The sequence below is a fragment of the Mustela erminea genome, chromosome 2, assembly GCF_009829155.1.
Source record: "Mustela erminea isolate mMusErm1 chromosome 2, mMusErm1.Pri, whole genome shotgun sequence".
NCBI lineage: Eukaryota > Metazoa > Chordata > Mammalia > Carnivora > Mustelidae > Mustela > Mustela erminea.
In genome coordinates this window covers 99,670,266-99,686,124 of record NC_045615.1, presented here as the reverse complement: position 1 = coordinate 99,686,124, position 15,859 = coordinate 99,670,266, and the positions used below count along the sequence as shown (strand labels likewise).

The 15,859-nt window shown below is 60.3% G+C and overlaps 1 protein-coding gene across 1 annotated transcript; it reads right to left on the bottom strand.

Annotated features, from left to right (window-relative positions):
• Positions 1-1,743: 1,743 nt before the first annotated feature.
• On the bottom strand, positions 1,744-4,102 carry ADRA2C (adrenoceptor alpha 2C). Its single transcript, XM_032333700.1, has one exon. The coding sequence runs from the start codon at positions 3,728-3,730 to the stop codon at positions 2,303-2,305; it is 1,428 nt and encodes a 475-aa protein (XP_032189591.1). The 5' UTR covers positions 3,731-4,102; the 3' UTR covers positions 1,744-2,302.
• Between the last annotated feature and the right edge of the window lie 11,757 nt (positions 4,103-15,859).

The window sequence follows — 15,859 nt, the reverse complement described above, 5'->3', positions numbered from 1 at the left end:
GAGCGGAGCAGGCTGTGCTGATGTTCTTCTGTGGGCCGTATTCCACTCTGCTTGCTCCTGTGGCAGACTCAGGGTGCATCCCCCAGAAGCCCTGTGTGGGGGTGTCAGTGCCCCACGGCACTGCAGGGACCCTGCCGCTCAGTGGGAGCACCAGGGCCAGCCATGCGGTCTCCAAAGGAAGATCCCTTTTCAGGGGGTCCCCCCGATTCCATTGGCAAGTGGGACCTCAGATTGCCCAGCCAGTGGGGCCTGAGCTTCCAACAACCATCCCCCAACTTCACAGAAGGGGTGCTGTGGCCCAGGGAGGGCACAGGTCTGCCCAAGCCAGCTCAGCAATCCTGCAACAGAGCTGGTTCTCTGACATGGACACCCCGGTGGGCCCCTGCCCGGGAGTGGGTCAGGGATGCCCCCACTCAGCCTTGACTAGCCATTCCCACCCCCCACCCCATGCTCTCTGTCTCAGCTTCTCCACCTCCCCCTGAGCCTAAACATAGCAGTTGTGAGTGCTTTCACATGAGCCAGTGTGGGCATGGTCCTGGGGCTTTCTTCCCAGGCAGGGCATCCTGAGTACCCATATTTTGGGGTGATGGGTGGGGCAGCTGCAGAGGAAGGTTCTCCAAGGGACAGCCCCCACACATTAGACCAGGGAAGGGGCCCGCCCTGGCTCCTATTTCAGGGGACAGTTACTTGGGAATGAAAGGCAGGACCTGGGGCTCAGCCATCCTGGGGACACACCCATGGCCACCCCAGGTCAAGGACAGATGGGTGGGGATCCAAGAGAAGGCTTGGCTGGCAGGTGGGCCGGCCAGGGAGGGGTACATAGCGAAGGCCATGGGGAGCCCGAGACAGAGTGTCAGGAGGATAGGACGGTCACAGCAGGGGTCAGCAGAATGAGCCCCCACCAACCAGGAGTCTTTAGGCTGTGATGGGGGCTGGAAGAGTCTGGGGAGAGGACGGCTTCACTCCACTTCATGCTGGCTTCTTCTAGCCACTCCTCCTCAAGCCTCCGAGTGGAGTGAGCACAGACACGCTGGGGCATGGGGGAGGGCTGAACAAGAGGGCAAGGCTTGACTGCATGGGTGGGGGGTTAGGAAAAATAAGCAGGGTCCAGCCACCTCCCCGGCCAATGCAGATGGTTCCATTGCTTTTGAGCCTTGATGTTCAAAAAACAATAAGAAACTGCTAAAGGTCTCTGGTATGGAATAAAGATCTGGGGACTCGTCTTCGCCTCCACCTCACCCCATCTGTGGGTGGGGCCCCCTTCTGGGCAGCGCTCACCCACCCTACCTCCTCCAAAGTGACAAACCCACGAAGTGTTCAGGAGTAGGGGACTGACCCAAAGTTACTGGTGGGGGGAGCAGGCAAAATTAAGAGACTTGGATCAGGGAGCCCTGCCTCCCTCCACTTGGGAGGGTCTCCCAGCCCAGGAACTGGATGGGGGTCAGGGATGGGGATGAGGTTCTTGGATCTAAACTGGGACCAAATCTGAGGGGCGGGGTGGGGGGAGTCTTGGTTTCTTTTGCCTCTGCGCCAACTACAGCACAAGAATTTTACCATTAGTATCACAACAACAACAACAACAAACCACCTCACTTCTCCTGCAAGAGGGGATGTTGGAATCTGAAGACCAAGACTGTCCTTCTTCCATCGCCTGGGGGAGATCAGGAGGGTGAGTTCTGGAAGATACCTCTCCCCACCCCTGCTGGTGGCTTAAGGACTGACAGCTTCTCCCAACACTTAGATTACAAAGGTTTATTTAGAAAATAGTTTGGTTGTTTTGGCTGTCGTTTTTGGCAAACATTTAAATACTTTCAATAACCAAAGATTGTCACTGCCTCTTTCCTCCCCCAAGACAGCCGCCCCCACGGTCCTGGGGAAGTCAGCCCTTGCTCAGAGGTGGATCTGGGTAGCGGTGTGTGTTGGGGGGGCGGGCTCCTTTCTTGCCCCTTAGGGAGGTTGCATTCACTTCTGTTGTCTGAGACTCTGACCTCACAGCCGCACCTCTGCAGGGGCCCCCAGGGCCAGATCCGGGTCGAAGGCCCAAAAGCAGCCCTTTGCTGAGATGGAAAGGCAGAGGGGTTGCCCCTCTCTCCTCCCCCCCTCCCCGGGGTCCCTGCCGTCCCTTAGCCCACACTCCTGCCCTGTGGTACCCTCCCCTATGTCCCAGAGGTCAATCCATCCCTGGGTCTGGGGGAAGCTGCTGCCCCCGCTTTCTCCTGGCGAGGTTGGGGTGGCGTGCGGATATGCCTTCCCAAGGCGCCGCCTGGAGCTGTCCAGGGTCTGCTCGAGGCCGGCGCCGGGCTCACTGCCTGAAGCCCCTTCTCCTCCGTCGGAAGAGGATGTGCTTAAAGGAACGGCGGAAGTCCTGGTTAAAGACGGTGTAGATGACCGGGTTGAGCGAGCTGTTGCAGTAGCCGATCCAGAAAAAGAACTTGAAGAGCGGGTCGGGCACCTGGCAGGCCTCGCGGCATATGCCGTACAGGCTGTAGCTGAAGAAGAAGGGGAACCAGCAGAGCACGAACACGCCCATGACCACCGCCAGCACGAAGGTGAAGCGCTTCTCGCGCGCCTGGGCCACCTTGCGGCGGCAAACGCTGCTGCGCGCCCGGCGGCGGCGCGACAAAAAGAACTCGACGGAGCGAGAGCTGGCGCGCGAGAGGCGCCCGCCGGGACCCGGGGACCTAGCGGCAGCCAGCGCGCCCGAATCGCTCGCCCCTGGCCCCGGCCCAGGCGCCGCCACGTCGGCGCCGCCCGCGCCGCCCGCGCCCCCTTCCCCGGCAGCGCGCCGCCGCCCGCCCCGCCGCAGCGCACCCCGGCGCCGCCGCCGCTCCGCCGCCGCGCTGCTGTCCTCCGGATCCACGTCCGCGCACGGGCGGCGCGGGGGCGCGCAGTGCCCGTTCTCGCCCGCGCCCGCCGCAGCACCCAGCCCATTCTCAGTGGTTGGGGACGCCCCGTCGGGGCCCGTGGGCGCGCGCTTCTCGCTGAGCGTGCGCGTGCGCAGCTTGGCCACGCGGTAGATGCGCGCGTAGACCAGGCCCATAATGAGGCAGGGCGCGAAGAAGGAGCCGATGCAGGACGACAGGATGTACCATGTCTCGTCGTTGAGGCCGCACTGCGGGTAGGCGGCACTGTCGGGCTGGCGGTAGAGCGAGACGAGCGGTGGGAAGGAGATGACGGCCGAGATGAGCCACACGGCCACGATGGTCGCCTTGACACGGCGCGGTGTGCGCTTCAGGTTGTACTCGACGGCCTGCGTCACCGACCAGTAGCGGTCCAGGCTGATGGCGCACAGGTGCACGATGGACGAGGTGCAGAAGAGCACGTCCAGTGCCAGGTACACGCCGCACCACACTTGCCCGAAGTACCAGTAGGCCATGAGCTCGTTGGCCAGTGAGAAAGGCATGACCAGCGTGGCCACCAGGATGTCGGCCGAGGCCAGCGACACCAGGAAGAGGTTCTGTGGCGCACGCAGCGCCCGACTGGTCAGCACGGCGATCACCACCAGCACGTTGCCCACCACGGTGAAGACGATGAGAAAGCCCACCACAGCAGCCAGCCCCGCCACGGCGCCCGCTGAGTACTGGCCCGGGGGCGGCCCCCAGGCGGCCCCCGGAGCGGCGCCCGAGGCGTTGGCGTCCCCGCCGCTGCCCCCCTCGCCGGCGCCGCTCGCGTTGGGGCCCGCCGCCGCCGCCGCCGCCGCCAGCGCCGCCGCCAGCGCCGGGGACGCCATGGTCCTCCCGCGAGCTACGCGGTCCCGCCTGGAGCCGGGGCGCAGCCGCGGCAGCTCGGGCGCCCCCCAGCCCGGGCCGGCGCCCGCATTGCCGCCTGTTCCCGGGGCGCGCCCGCCTGGGACCGCGGCGCCCCGCAGCCGGCCCTCGGCCGTGGTGGCTCCGCGGGCGAGCGGCGCGCCGGAGAGCGTGGCTGCCGGGCTCCCCGCAGCTGCCGCGCGCGTAAGTGCAGAGCAGGAGGCTCCCGGAGCGAGCGGCGACGCGGCGGCGGGGGGGAGGGGGGCAGGTCCCGGGGTCCTCGCGCGGCCCCGCCCTCGGCCCCGCTCACGGGGAGCGCCCGGGCCGCGAGCCCACGGTGATGCGGCGCCCGAGCGGGCGTGCCCGAGCGGCCCCGCGGCCCCGGCGCCCGGCCGGGGCGCAGGCTGCAGGCGGCGGCGGCGGCGGCGGCCCGGGCGCTCCGCCTCCCATCCGGCCGGCTAGGGCTGGGCGCACCGGGGCGCGGGCCGCCGCTCCTCCGGGCCCCAGCGCCGGCGCGCAGCCTCGGGCTCCAACTTTACTTTCCCGGGCAGGGCGCCGGCGCCGCCGCGCGTCTTCCTCCTGCTGCTCCGGGCGCGGGCGCCCCCCGCGGTCCGCGTTCGGCCGTGCGGGCTCCGCCTCGCCTGCCTCGCTAGCCTTAGCTGCGCCGCCGCCGCTGCCACCGCCGCCGCCGCCTCCTCCTTCGCCGCCGCCGCCGCGGTGCGCTCGGCGCGAGTGCAGCCGCCCGGCTTCGGCTTCCAACTTGGGTAGAGTTGCGCAGCGGGGCGGACGCGCGGGGCGGGGCGCGGGCGGGCGGGGGCGGCCTGGCGGGCAGGCCAGCGCCGCCGGCCCTGGGGGGAGCTGGCCCGGGAGCCGGAGCCCGCGGCCGCCTCGGCGAACCTGCCCGCGCGGCGCTGGGGAGGAGTCCGGGGCGGTGGCGCAAGGGGCGCGCGCACGGCGAGGGCGCCCCCTCCAGGGCCGATTGCAGTCTTCGGGACGGGGTTGAGTACCGGCCGGCCTGGGCGGTGAGTTCCAGAAACCTGCTCTTTCTAAGACAAGAGCCTCCGAGCCTCCCCCGGGCACACGCGCACGCACACGCGGGCGCGCACACTCGCGCGCAGCACCGGTCGGCTCGGGGTCCGCGGCCTGATTGGAGAGCCTGCGACTCGCAGCCTGGCGGAGGACGCGACGCCGCCTGGGTGCGGAGGGGTCCTGCCGAGTGGGGATCGGGCTCCGATCTCTGGTCCATCTCTGGTCGGTGTTAACCGGGCAGATCCACGTCCCTGCCTCCGGCCTCAGCTGCCTTCTCTGCCCACTTCCAGGCGCTGCTGGAGCATGAATCATGACGGCGGTGCCAGTGGAAGGCCTGGGCAGGCTCCCAGGCGCTGCATCCATGTTGGCAATTATTGAAGTTTTTAATTCTCGTGCTCCGGGGCCCTGCTTTTAAAGGGTGGGGGGATGTTCAAAATCACCGCCCCTGACAAACACCCAGAATGAATTTCCCGGATGACGGGCGGGTTTGCGTGGGTGCCTCATTCCTGCGGGCTTAGGGGCAAGCTGTTGGGGTACCTCCCTTACCCTCAGCTTACCCCAGCCTTGTGTCTCTCTGCATTCATTCAATGAATGCGCATTGCCGTTTCCCCGTCGCGCGCGAGCGCTGGTTCCCACCTCCAGGCAGCTCAAGGTTGGTGGGAGACAGACCCTGGGGAGGAGGTTGGAGATCCCAGGCCTGGCATTTCTTGGTAGGAAGGGGGGAGGGCCTTTCCTCCCAGCAGTCCAGAAAAGCGTTCAGGCAGGCCAGCAGCTCTCCCTGCAGCCTCAGATGGGAGGATAGGGGTCATTCCTGCGGCTGTGGGTCACGGGGTGGGACGCCTGTGGGTTCTACGAAGGTGTCATGGGGAAGGATTGGAGCATCCCCCTTAGTGGTGTCTAGAAATGTGCGTGACTTTGGGGCTGCATCTCTTTTCTCTGAGCCCCGAGGCTCAAAGGGTCTTATGTAGGAGAGTGCTGACATCTTAACAGAGATGCCCACTGGGAGCCCCAGCATACTCCTTAGCACCCTTACAGGGAGCAGGAGGGGTTAGGCCAGGGTGAGGCCAGCAATCAGAAATTCTGGAGGGTGGGGCTGCCTGAGGAAGACCAGAGCCAGCCCTGGGCTTTTAGGTGCTTTTTGGCAGCAAATCCATGACTACATGTGAGAGGCACATGGCCCAGGGAAGGTAGGAGCCAGTATCCCTGTGGAAGGTGGAAGGGCCCCCTGGTCTGGGAGGCCTGGAGCACCTTGTAGGGAGGTCCCGCATATGTTCGCATCCTCAGCAGTTGGCATGCACCTCTCCTTGTCTGTACCAGACGTTTTGCCCTCTGGGATGGTGGGTGCCCCACACTGCCTTGCTGAAGTGAATGCCCTCAGTGCCCTGGAGCTCATTCCTAGGCTGGGAGTGGAGTTGTCAAGGAAGGCTTCCTGGAGGAGGTGCATTTGGAGAACAGAGGAAAAGTCATTAGGAAGTGAGAAGTCCCTGTGGATTGTGCTCCCTGGGGTTAGGGAAGGGGCTTTGCCCTGGAGGAGCCAAAAAAAGGAAATGGGAGGGGTCAGATGTAGGTTAGGGGGAGCTCCCTCTCCAGCAGCTGACCAGTCACTTGGGCCTCCTGCAGACCATTGGGGTTCTTATCTTGTGAGGAGCAATTTGGGGGATCCCTGGGGGTGTTGGGACACCCAGGGTCCTGGCTGCCCTAGACATCTCACATATTCATATTCAAGGGCAGCCGAGCACGAAAAATTTGGAGGAACAAGGACACAGAGCACCTGGGGCCTGAAGCAGGCAGGACTTCCCACAGCCCAGGAAGAGGCTCTCCAGGCCAGGCTGGGGACATCCGGAGTGCCTGGCCAGCCCAGTGACTCAGGCCCATGGGGACGCCCGGCTGGCCTTTTGACCTCAGGATTGCCAGCAGCATCTCCCTGGTATAACCCAGGAGGAGGCAGGAGAAGCGCCTCTCCTGTGGGTCAGGGCCTGGGAGGAGAGAGGAGAGCTGGGTCCCCTAAAGAATCCTCTGGGTTAAGCCCTTGGCTGGGCTTTGGGGCTGCACCGAACTGAGACCTGCCTGTGTGTGAGGGAGGGAGGCCCCAGGGACTGCGGCTGCTCAACCAGGAGCTGGAGAGGCCTCTTACCCCAGACATTGACAATGAGGCTTGACAAACGGCTCCTGATTATCCTGTAACAAGCAAAACAGCATGTGCCTGGAAGGCCGCCTGTCCCTGTGAGTTGCTGGTGGGCAGGCCTGGGCTTGGCAGGACCCGGAGGATGACAGAGAGGGTGTCGTAAGGATTCAGGCTGCGTTGGTAGAGGGGGTGGGGGTGAGGGTGCTGGGGAGAGCTGTGGGACCTCTTAGAAGGAAAATCACATAGCTGGGAAGCATCTTGGGGCTGCCAAGGCCTAGTTGCCCTTGCTCCCACCCGTGATGAGTGGGACTGGGAGGGAAGGGTCAGTCCAGCCAGGGCCATACAGCCACGGGACACTGGGTCCTAGGCCCTGGGTGCTGAGATGGAATCTGGGTTCACACCTGGCATGTCGTCCTTCTTGTGCTCCACAAGCAGCCTCTGTCTTGGTGGATGGAAGTTTATCTCCCTGAACTGCTTCCCTGCACGCGGGGTATGAGTGCATACACACAGATGTGCACACGCATACCCATGTGTGAGTGCGTACACACAATCACAGGCACACATTTGTGGGCACGCCTACGCTGGTGTAGCCACGTACACACCAACGCATATCCATGCATGCTGCATACACATGCACACACACAGCTGTGTAAATTGTACAGGACATTCGTGTGCATAGCCATGTGCACACACACGCACATGCGTGCTTCCACAAGCAGGTATCCGTGAGCACACTTGTGTATTTACATGCTGCACACAAACGTACATGCACACACATCCACACACATGTTGGTAGGCAAATATCCATACACCCACATAGAATGCACGTGTGTTCTATACACACATGTGCATAAATGTGTGTGCACTTCATGTGTGCATATATATGCATCCTACCCACGCATGTCCATATACGCACATGCACACACAGGGCTGCACACAGCCACTTGCATACACGCGTGCATTCGCATAGATCAACATACGCGCATGCGCATGTGCTCATTTCCGCCCCCAGGAGCTGCGCATGCGCAGAGCTGTCTGTGTCCTCGCTCCCCCTCCCAGGCTGCGTGGAGGATGGATTTGGCCGCCCCGTTGCGGGTAGCTCTTCCCGGTTTCGGGTTGGGTTCCACAGCCTCAGCCTGCTCACGTCCACCCAACTCACTCAGATGGCTCTTCAGCCCACTCCCTCCAGGCGGCAAGCCCGTTTGTCCCCGCCTGCCATGGACTCAGGGCCTTGGCCGTGCTCTTCTCCAGGTTGGCAACCCTTGGTCTCGCTGTCCCCAGGGATCTTCCCTTCCTTCCGAATGCGTTGCCCGAGATGCCCCAGCAGCCCTCCTCCATCTTTCAGGCTAGGAGCCCCTTCCGATGCTGGCCTCCTGTGTGCCCATCAAGGGCAGGACCCCTTGAACCCCGTCCCTCTCCACTGCGGGCTCCTGAGAGCAGGCGTGTCTCTCACACTGCCCAGTGTGGGGCCCAGCTATGCTCAGAGTAGGGGCTCAATCAAAGCTGGCACAGGGTGGGGGGTGAAGGGTGTAGTCAGGAGTCTGGCGAAGGTCCTGACGTCCGTTGAGTTCCTTGGCCAGGCTGGACTCCTCCTGTGTGCTTGGCGCCAGAGGTGCCTGGCAGAACGCGGGGGCCCTCGCCGGGGGCTGATTCCCCGCCCCCCACCCCAGGGGCTGCTAGTGCCAGACCCCTGGGCCCCCCACCCAGCGGCCCTTTTCTGTCTCCTTTCTGTGGGGGTTGCTGATGCTGGATAGATATGAGCTCCTGCTCTTCATCTCCTTGCTGCTCGGCCTCCCAGGGCCTCAGTTTTCCCATCTGTAAGGTGGGGATATTGGACTGGATAGTTTCAAGGTCCGTGCCAGCTCTGCCCCCACTCAGCTGTGAGGTCCACGGCAGTGGTTGTTGCAGCTGGTCTCCTGTGTCTGCGGGGGGCCAGCACGGGAGGGAAGGGCCTAGAGGCAGGGAGAGGACCCCCTTCCACTTCTCTAACAGGTGTGGCCATAGTGGCCTGGCTTCTTAGTCTCCAAACCAAGAGGACTTGTTTCCTCCTTCCAGCTGAGCTGAGGATTAACACACACCCCTCAGGCCATGTTTATTTGAAATTTCATTTTTAAAGACAGGCAGGGAAAAATGAGGCTCGCTTCTCCGCGTGCCCCTCCCTGAAGAATTCCAGAACCGCTTTGTCTTGTTAGAACGTGGCCTGGTTCTGCTGGCCCGGGGCCTGGCTCTCCATGCACTAACCCGCAGACCAAATCCATTGCAATATTGATCACATTGATGGATTTGGCACAGCTGAGTTCTTACAGAGCTGGCAGAAGTCCCCTCTGGAGGGAGACCTGCTCCAGGGACCATCTTTGATTTGCAATGAGTGTAATAGAGGAAAGCAGTGGGTCAGCACGTCTCCTTAAGCACTGGCTGTGTACCTCGCTAAGCCTGGGGCCTGCTGGAGCTCAGGCTCGCCCCCATCCCTGCCCACCCTGGCTGCTGCAGCCCCCTCCCGTGACTTCCTGCTCCTGGCCTGCCTCTGTGTCGCACTCCTCCCTCCCCGCCTGGCTCCAGGCTTAACGGGGTCCTCCCTGTCCGGCTTGCTGCTGCCCAAGTGCCTGAGCTTGGCATTCAAGGCCCTCCTCGGCCTCCCCTCCAGTCTGGACTCTACAGTTGGGCTCACCAGGTGTCCCCACATGACCTTGAGAAGCCAACCTTCCCTTCAAAGCCTCCCCAGCTTGTAGAAGGCAATAACAGGGATGTGCAGGCTCTGGGGAGCAATGTCTGTGGGGCTCTCTGAGCCCAGGGCCTGCTCCCCAAAGGGGTCAAGCCATGTCCGTGTCTCCCTGGGCCTAGAGCATCTGCTCTCCCCTCTCTTGATTGCACACCTGAGCATCTGGAAGAAGCACTCACCCCAGCCCCGGGCTCCTGGGGCCCACCCCCCTGCAGGACTGCTGTGAAAATTCCGGATCCAGAGCCCACCCTGGCTACCCTCTGGCCCTCAGCAATTATGCCCAGGCCCTCTGCCCATGGTAGGCTCTGTCAAAGGGCGTCTCCCCCAGGTAGGGTCTGTCCTGAACAGTCCACGGGTGGTGGGCCCAGTTCACCCTCTTTGGGGGCTTTGCTGCATATTTGCTATGTGATGGTCCCATGCTGCAGGAGAGCACATTGAAGCCCAGGGGCCCGGGAGGAAGTGGCTCCCCTCCATCCCGCCATGATGCTGTGGGCACCCACTGGCTTTTGTCTGGCATCTGTCCCAGGAACTGGCTTCCGTGGGAGGGGTGACCTCGGAAGGGCTTTCTTGGCAATGACTGCCAAGCCGAGGCCTGAAAGTAGAGGCTTTGTGGCTTAGAGTGACCCTGTCCACAGGTCTGTCCACCCACCAGGGGACCCTCCCCTCTCCCCCTCCCTCAGGGGCAGATTTTAGGTCCAGCCCCTTACGTCACCCCCAGAAGATTTGGCATCTGTCCAGCAGGTGTCTCCTGGGCACCTACATCAAGCCAGGTGTGGATGGCACCTGTCAGCTATGGAGAGCATGGCGTTCCTCAGGCCCAGCACAGGGGACAAGGCACAGGCAGTGACTACCTGTCAGGCACCAGAAGAGGGAAGAAGCAAGTGGCAGGGCCTGAGGGGACTTCTGACCACCTGGGGGCTCAGTGAGGACTTTCTGGAAGAAGTAGGGACTCAGCTGAGACTGGAGAATGAGAAGGTAGCAGCCTGTCCAACAAGAAAGTTGAGGAGGAGTGCTCAGTGAGGACTTTCTGGAAGAAGTAGGGACTCAGCTGAGACTGGAGAATGAGAAGGTAGCAGCCTGTCCAACAAGAAAGTTGAGGAGGAGTGCGTTCCGGCCGGGGGTGGGGGGGTGCAGGCATGCGGTGTACCCAGCCCCCAACACTGCCTCCTGGCCCGCAGAGCCCCCATTGACCCAAGCCCTGGAATGATACCCTGTTCCTGATTGTGACTATGATGGAGAGTCATTGCCTTAGTTAGGCCCCTCATAAGTTGACTATGAATTAATTAAAGGAGATTATCCTGGGTGGGCCTGACCTAATCGGGTGAGCCCTTTGAAAGTATCAGATATGTTCTGTGGACCTCCGAGATGAAGCAATTTCATGAAAGAGGGGTCCAAAGATCTGATCTAAAAGGGTCTTTGGTGGCTGAGAATGGTCCCTGGAAAACAGCAACCATAAAACAAAGACCACAGATCTGGGAACTGGACTGTACCAATAGCTGTGTGTGCTTGGAGTGGCCACGGGCTTCGGAAAGCTCAGCCTCGGCTGACACCTTCATCTCGGCCTTCAGACCCCAAGCAGGGGACCTAGCCAACCTGCACCTAGACTCCTGGCCCCCAGAAACTGTGGGATAATAAACGTGTGTCACTTTCAGCCGGTCCATTTGTGTAATTTCTTACACAGCCTTGATAGCTAATACACCCGTGTACCCGGTTTGTTCTGGTGGAGGAATATCAATTGGCCCAGGAAAGGGAGACCCCCCCCTCCGTCCCAGCTTTGAGGGACTAAGCTTATTACAATGGGCTATTACATAGGACTTAGCCTATTACAATCCCGCTAAGCCTATTACAATGGGCCCATCTCCCTTCCCCAGCGGCTGGAGGAGAGGCTACACGGCCAGTCCCAGCCAATATCATCTCCATGATAATGAGCATGAAATGAACATGAAAGTCAACTGCCTTTCTTCTTGTTGGGTCATGCAGGTGCAAGGGTGCGAGGCCCAGAGCGGGCAGTTCTTGGGACCCGAGGAGCAGGACATGGGGATGGTGACCAGAGGGGGAGGAACCAGGGTCCTTCGTGCTTTGTTCTGGAGTCTCCAAGTGTACCCACCCGTGGGCCACCCTAAGCCAGGCTTCCTATGGAGAGCATGCTAAGTGGCCTTGCTGTCTGAGTTCTTGGAGAGGAGGTTCTGGAGCTTGGGGCTGATCATGCCCACAGCCGCCTGCTGCCTCAAGCATCACTGTCATCTGTTACAGACAAAATACACACCCCTCTGAGCCCTAACTGCCCCCAACGGGGACCTGCATGTGGTGTTCAGTTGAGGACCATGAGATGGGGTACTATCCCAAAGTGGATCCTAAATGGAGGAATGAGGAATGAAGGAGAGAGACAAGGGGGTCAGAGTTAGAGCAGATGTGATATCAGAAGCAGACGGCAGGTGACAAGAGGAAGAGGCCACGAGCTCGGGCACCTTCTAGACCTCTCTAGAAGGTGGAAAAGAACCAAGAAACAGGTTCACCCCTGGAGCCTCAAGGAGGAGCCAGCCCTGCCAACCCATTTTTAAACTTCGGCCTGCAGAACTAACTGTAAGATAAGGAGTGTGTGCCCTTATAAGCTACTGATTGTTGGTTCCAGCAACAAGAGGGAATGAATAAAGAGAACGTAGGTGTTTGGGGCATGAATGCACGATGAACGATGTATGAGTGAGCGTGGCATCCCGTGGCTCGCCCAGGGCCCCCCCATCATGAAGCCTGTCTCCCTGCTCCCTCTATCACTGTGGCCCCATGTAGAATTCGGGAAACAAGTCTGGAGGAAATGATTCATTAAATGAAAGCAAGTTCGCGGCACAATCTCTGACTCTGGTAGCAGGTACAAGGCTGCAGAGTGGGAGAGAGTTAAGGAATTTTTTTTTTCCCATTTTGTTTGGCTTTGTTTGGGAAAATAAGTGAAGATTGCTCACAGGCAACCTTACCCTGTGAAGTTCCCCCAGCTTCCTATGACGACCCGATTCCCGAGTATTTCTGGAAGGCAGAAAGGCAGGCCCAGCAGCGTGTGCCCCTGGCAGGAGTGCTGGAATGTTTGTGTTGGAACCTGGACACTGTGAGCCCGGGCCACAGGATCTGCTATGTTTCATTCTTGAGATTTCCCTTCCTAGAAGGGCTCTGATGGAAACCAGAAGTTTGTCTAAGGAGGGAAGGGGGTCGATCTGGGATTTAGGATTGGGGGAACAGGGGACCAACGATGCTGCAGTAACAAATCATCCTGAAACAAGGCAGCCAGAATGGATGGGGGTGATCCCCACTCCCCCGCCCCGCCCTGCCCCAAGTCCCAGCTGGACCTGACTAGCAGGACAGGATGCTGACATCCCATTGGTCAGAACATGGTCACGTGGCCTTACCTAGTGCAAGGGAGGCTGGGAAATGTAGTCTTTAACAGGACAGCCACATGCCCAGATAAATGCAGGGAGGGTTTCCAACCTGGGGCTGGGACCCCTTTGTTTTGGGTACTGTCCTGTGAATTGCAGCATGTCTGGTAACATCCCTCGACTCTTCTGACTAGTGCTAGGAGCACGCTCCTCCCCAGCCCTTAGCTATGATGACCAAAGTTGTCCTCAGATATTGACGGGTGTCCCCTGGGGTCATCATCACTCAGCTGAGAACCACTGGACCAGATGGAGGTCCCAAAGTCCATTGTTCACAGGGCTGGTCCAGAGGAGCGCTGGGATGGGGCTGGGCTGGGGTGGGCCCATGGATGGGACAGGGTCCCATCCTGCAAGGTCTTATACAGGAGCAGGACAAAGATCTTGATTTTCATGTGAAATATAGTAATTGCTTGTTGACAGCATCTAATTAAAACAGGAAGAAAGCTGTGTGGTTGCCACTGTTTGACTTGTATTCCCCAAAAGGTATGTCTATATGCTCACCCCCCAGGGCCTGTGAGGGTGACCTTATTTGGAAATAGGGCCCTGGCAGACTTCCTCTGGTTCACTGAGGTTATCCTCCACCGGGGTGGGCTCTGATTCAATGTGGCTGGTATCCTTGTAAGAAGAGACACGTGGAGAAGGACGTGTGAAGACAGAAGCTAATGCCGTGCTCCAGTGCTGGGATTAGGCTCTGGGGCCCCCCACCGCAGCTTGGTGGGCCAGTCAGCAGGTCCCGAGCCCCGTCTGGGGCTCACAGGGACAGTGAGACAACCCAGTCACAGACCTCCACAGTCTGAGACCATAGCCCCCACAGAGCCCGGCCCAGAGCAGCACGCAGGAGTCCCCTCCTGGAAATGCCGGGTTCCCCTAGAACCTCATCTAGCATATCGGAGAATCAGATTTGCTTGGGACAGGACAAGGCCTCCCTAAGTGTGTGGTGTTGAGTGAGGGTGCACGCCAGCCCATCATGGATGTCCCTGCCTGCGTTCACCAGGTGACCTTTGGAGTGCCTGCATGGGGGCTGGGACCTGAGGATCCATCAGTGGCAGGCGACTGAAACTGCCCAGGGTGCCAGAGCGCTGGCCAGCCTAGAGCTCAACGGGCACAGCGAGCCCACCTCTGCTCTGCTGGGGTCTGGGTGGGGTTGAGATTAAGGTTGGGGTCAGGATTTACTTGGGGTGGAGGGTCCCAGTGAGAGAGAGATCAATTGGATTTTAGTTGGGACTTGTGTTGTTTTTCTTTATAAACAGAATTTGTGTTGCAGTGAGTTGCGGTACATTTGGGGGTAGAGTCAATATTTGAGAAGTAGTTTGGATCAAGATTAGGTCTAGTGTCAATTTAATATTAGGATTTGGGTCAGAGTGGGGGTCAGAGTAAGGGTTGGGATGGGGTCAGGGTGGGATTAGGGTCAGGGTCAGGGTTAGGGTGTAGGGGGTAAAGATGGGGTCAGAGTGAGGTCAGGGTGATGGTTGGGAGGGGGTCAGGTTGGGGTCAGGATCAGGGCGGGGGTGGGGAGGGGTTAGGTGGGTCAGCATGGTGTCAGGGTCTGGATGGTGAAGGTTAAACCACTTGCTGTGCTGACCACTCCTGGTCACCTGTTTGTCTACGTGTCCCTCTCCTTCCAGCATCTAAACTGACTTTCACCTTCATCTGGTGCTCTGGAACCCTTGCCCAGGGCCCCAACCGAACCAAGTGCCGTGGGTAGGACCATCCCAGCTCTAGGAGTCTTCATCAGGCAGGTGCTCTAGGTGAGCTTAGATTATGAGCTTTTGTCCCGAAGGAGCCCCGGGGCACAGAGACCCGCTCAGAGTGGGAGTCATGACCAGAGGTCACGAGCAGAGAGCCTCAGTGCTGGGAGTGCACTCAGATATCCTTATAGCGGTGTTGGGCGTTGCTGCCCTGGGACACCGTGCTGGACTGTCTCAGAAAGCGTGTGTGGACAGGACTTGTTATGGTTCCGTGTCTGGGAAGGAGGAGTAACGAGAGGCCTCCTTGCAGACACTGTCTCAATCACAGCAGAAAAAGGACACGAATCCCGGGAGGAAGCAAAGACCTCCTTTTTCTCACCAAGGAAGCACACTTTTCAGTTCCAGAACAGCCGAGAATAACAGGAAGCCCCGCGGCAGGGGTGGGGGGCGCCTGGGAGTCTGGCAGCCTTGCCCTTTGCTCCAGAACTTCATAGATTAGGCAGCTGATGCTCAAGCTGCTTAAGAGGGAAACCAGGTGCATTTTGGAAACTGAAAGCATCATCTCTCAGCGTGGTTGCAGAGTGAGCTGGTGTCCAGGAGGGGGCGACATGCTGCAGCCCCGCCCCTGCAGGCTGGTCCCCAGGGCTGCAAGCCCAGGTGGGAAGAGAAACACTGGGCCCCAAGCTGCACACCTGGGCGTCACCCTCCTCCCCCAATGATGGCCTGGCCAGTGGTTCCCACCCTTACCCTGCACTGGTGACCGGTAGGAGCTGCCCAGAGCCACACCCGGCTAGGCTTCCCCTCCAGCCTCCCTGATGGTCCATAGGGATCCTGTTCAGACCAGCTCAGCTACCTCTACCAGGAAGCCCTCCTGGAAGACACCGAAGGCTGCCAAGATCCCCTAATGGGGATGGAGCCTCATCCCTCATTCTCCTGAGTACCCGTCCACGAGCTTAGGGCTCCTCCGCGCAGAGACCAAAGGTTTCACCTGCAGCCTCCCAGGCTCAGCCTCCAGTGGAACCCTTCAGATGGACCAAGAGAAATGCAGTGAGCGAGTGATGAGAGAGCCAGCAAGGAGCCCCGGGAGCCCTGGGGCGGGGTGGGGAGGGGGAGGACCCTACCCTATGCTCAGG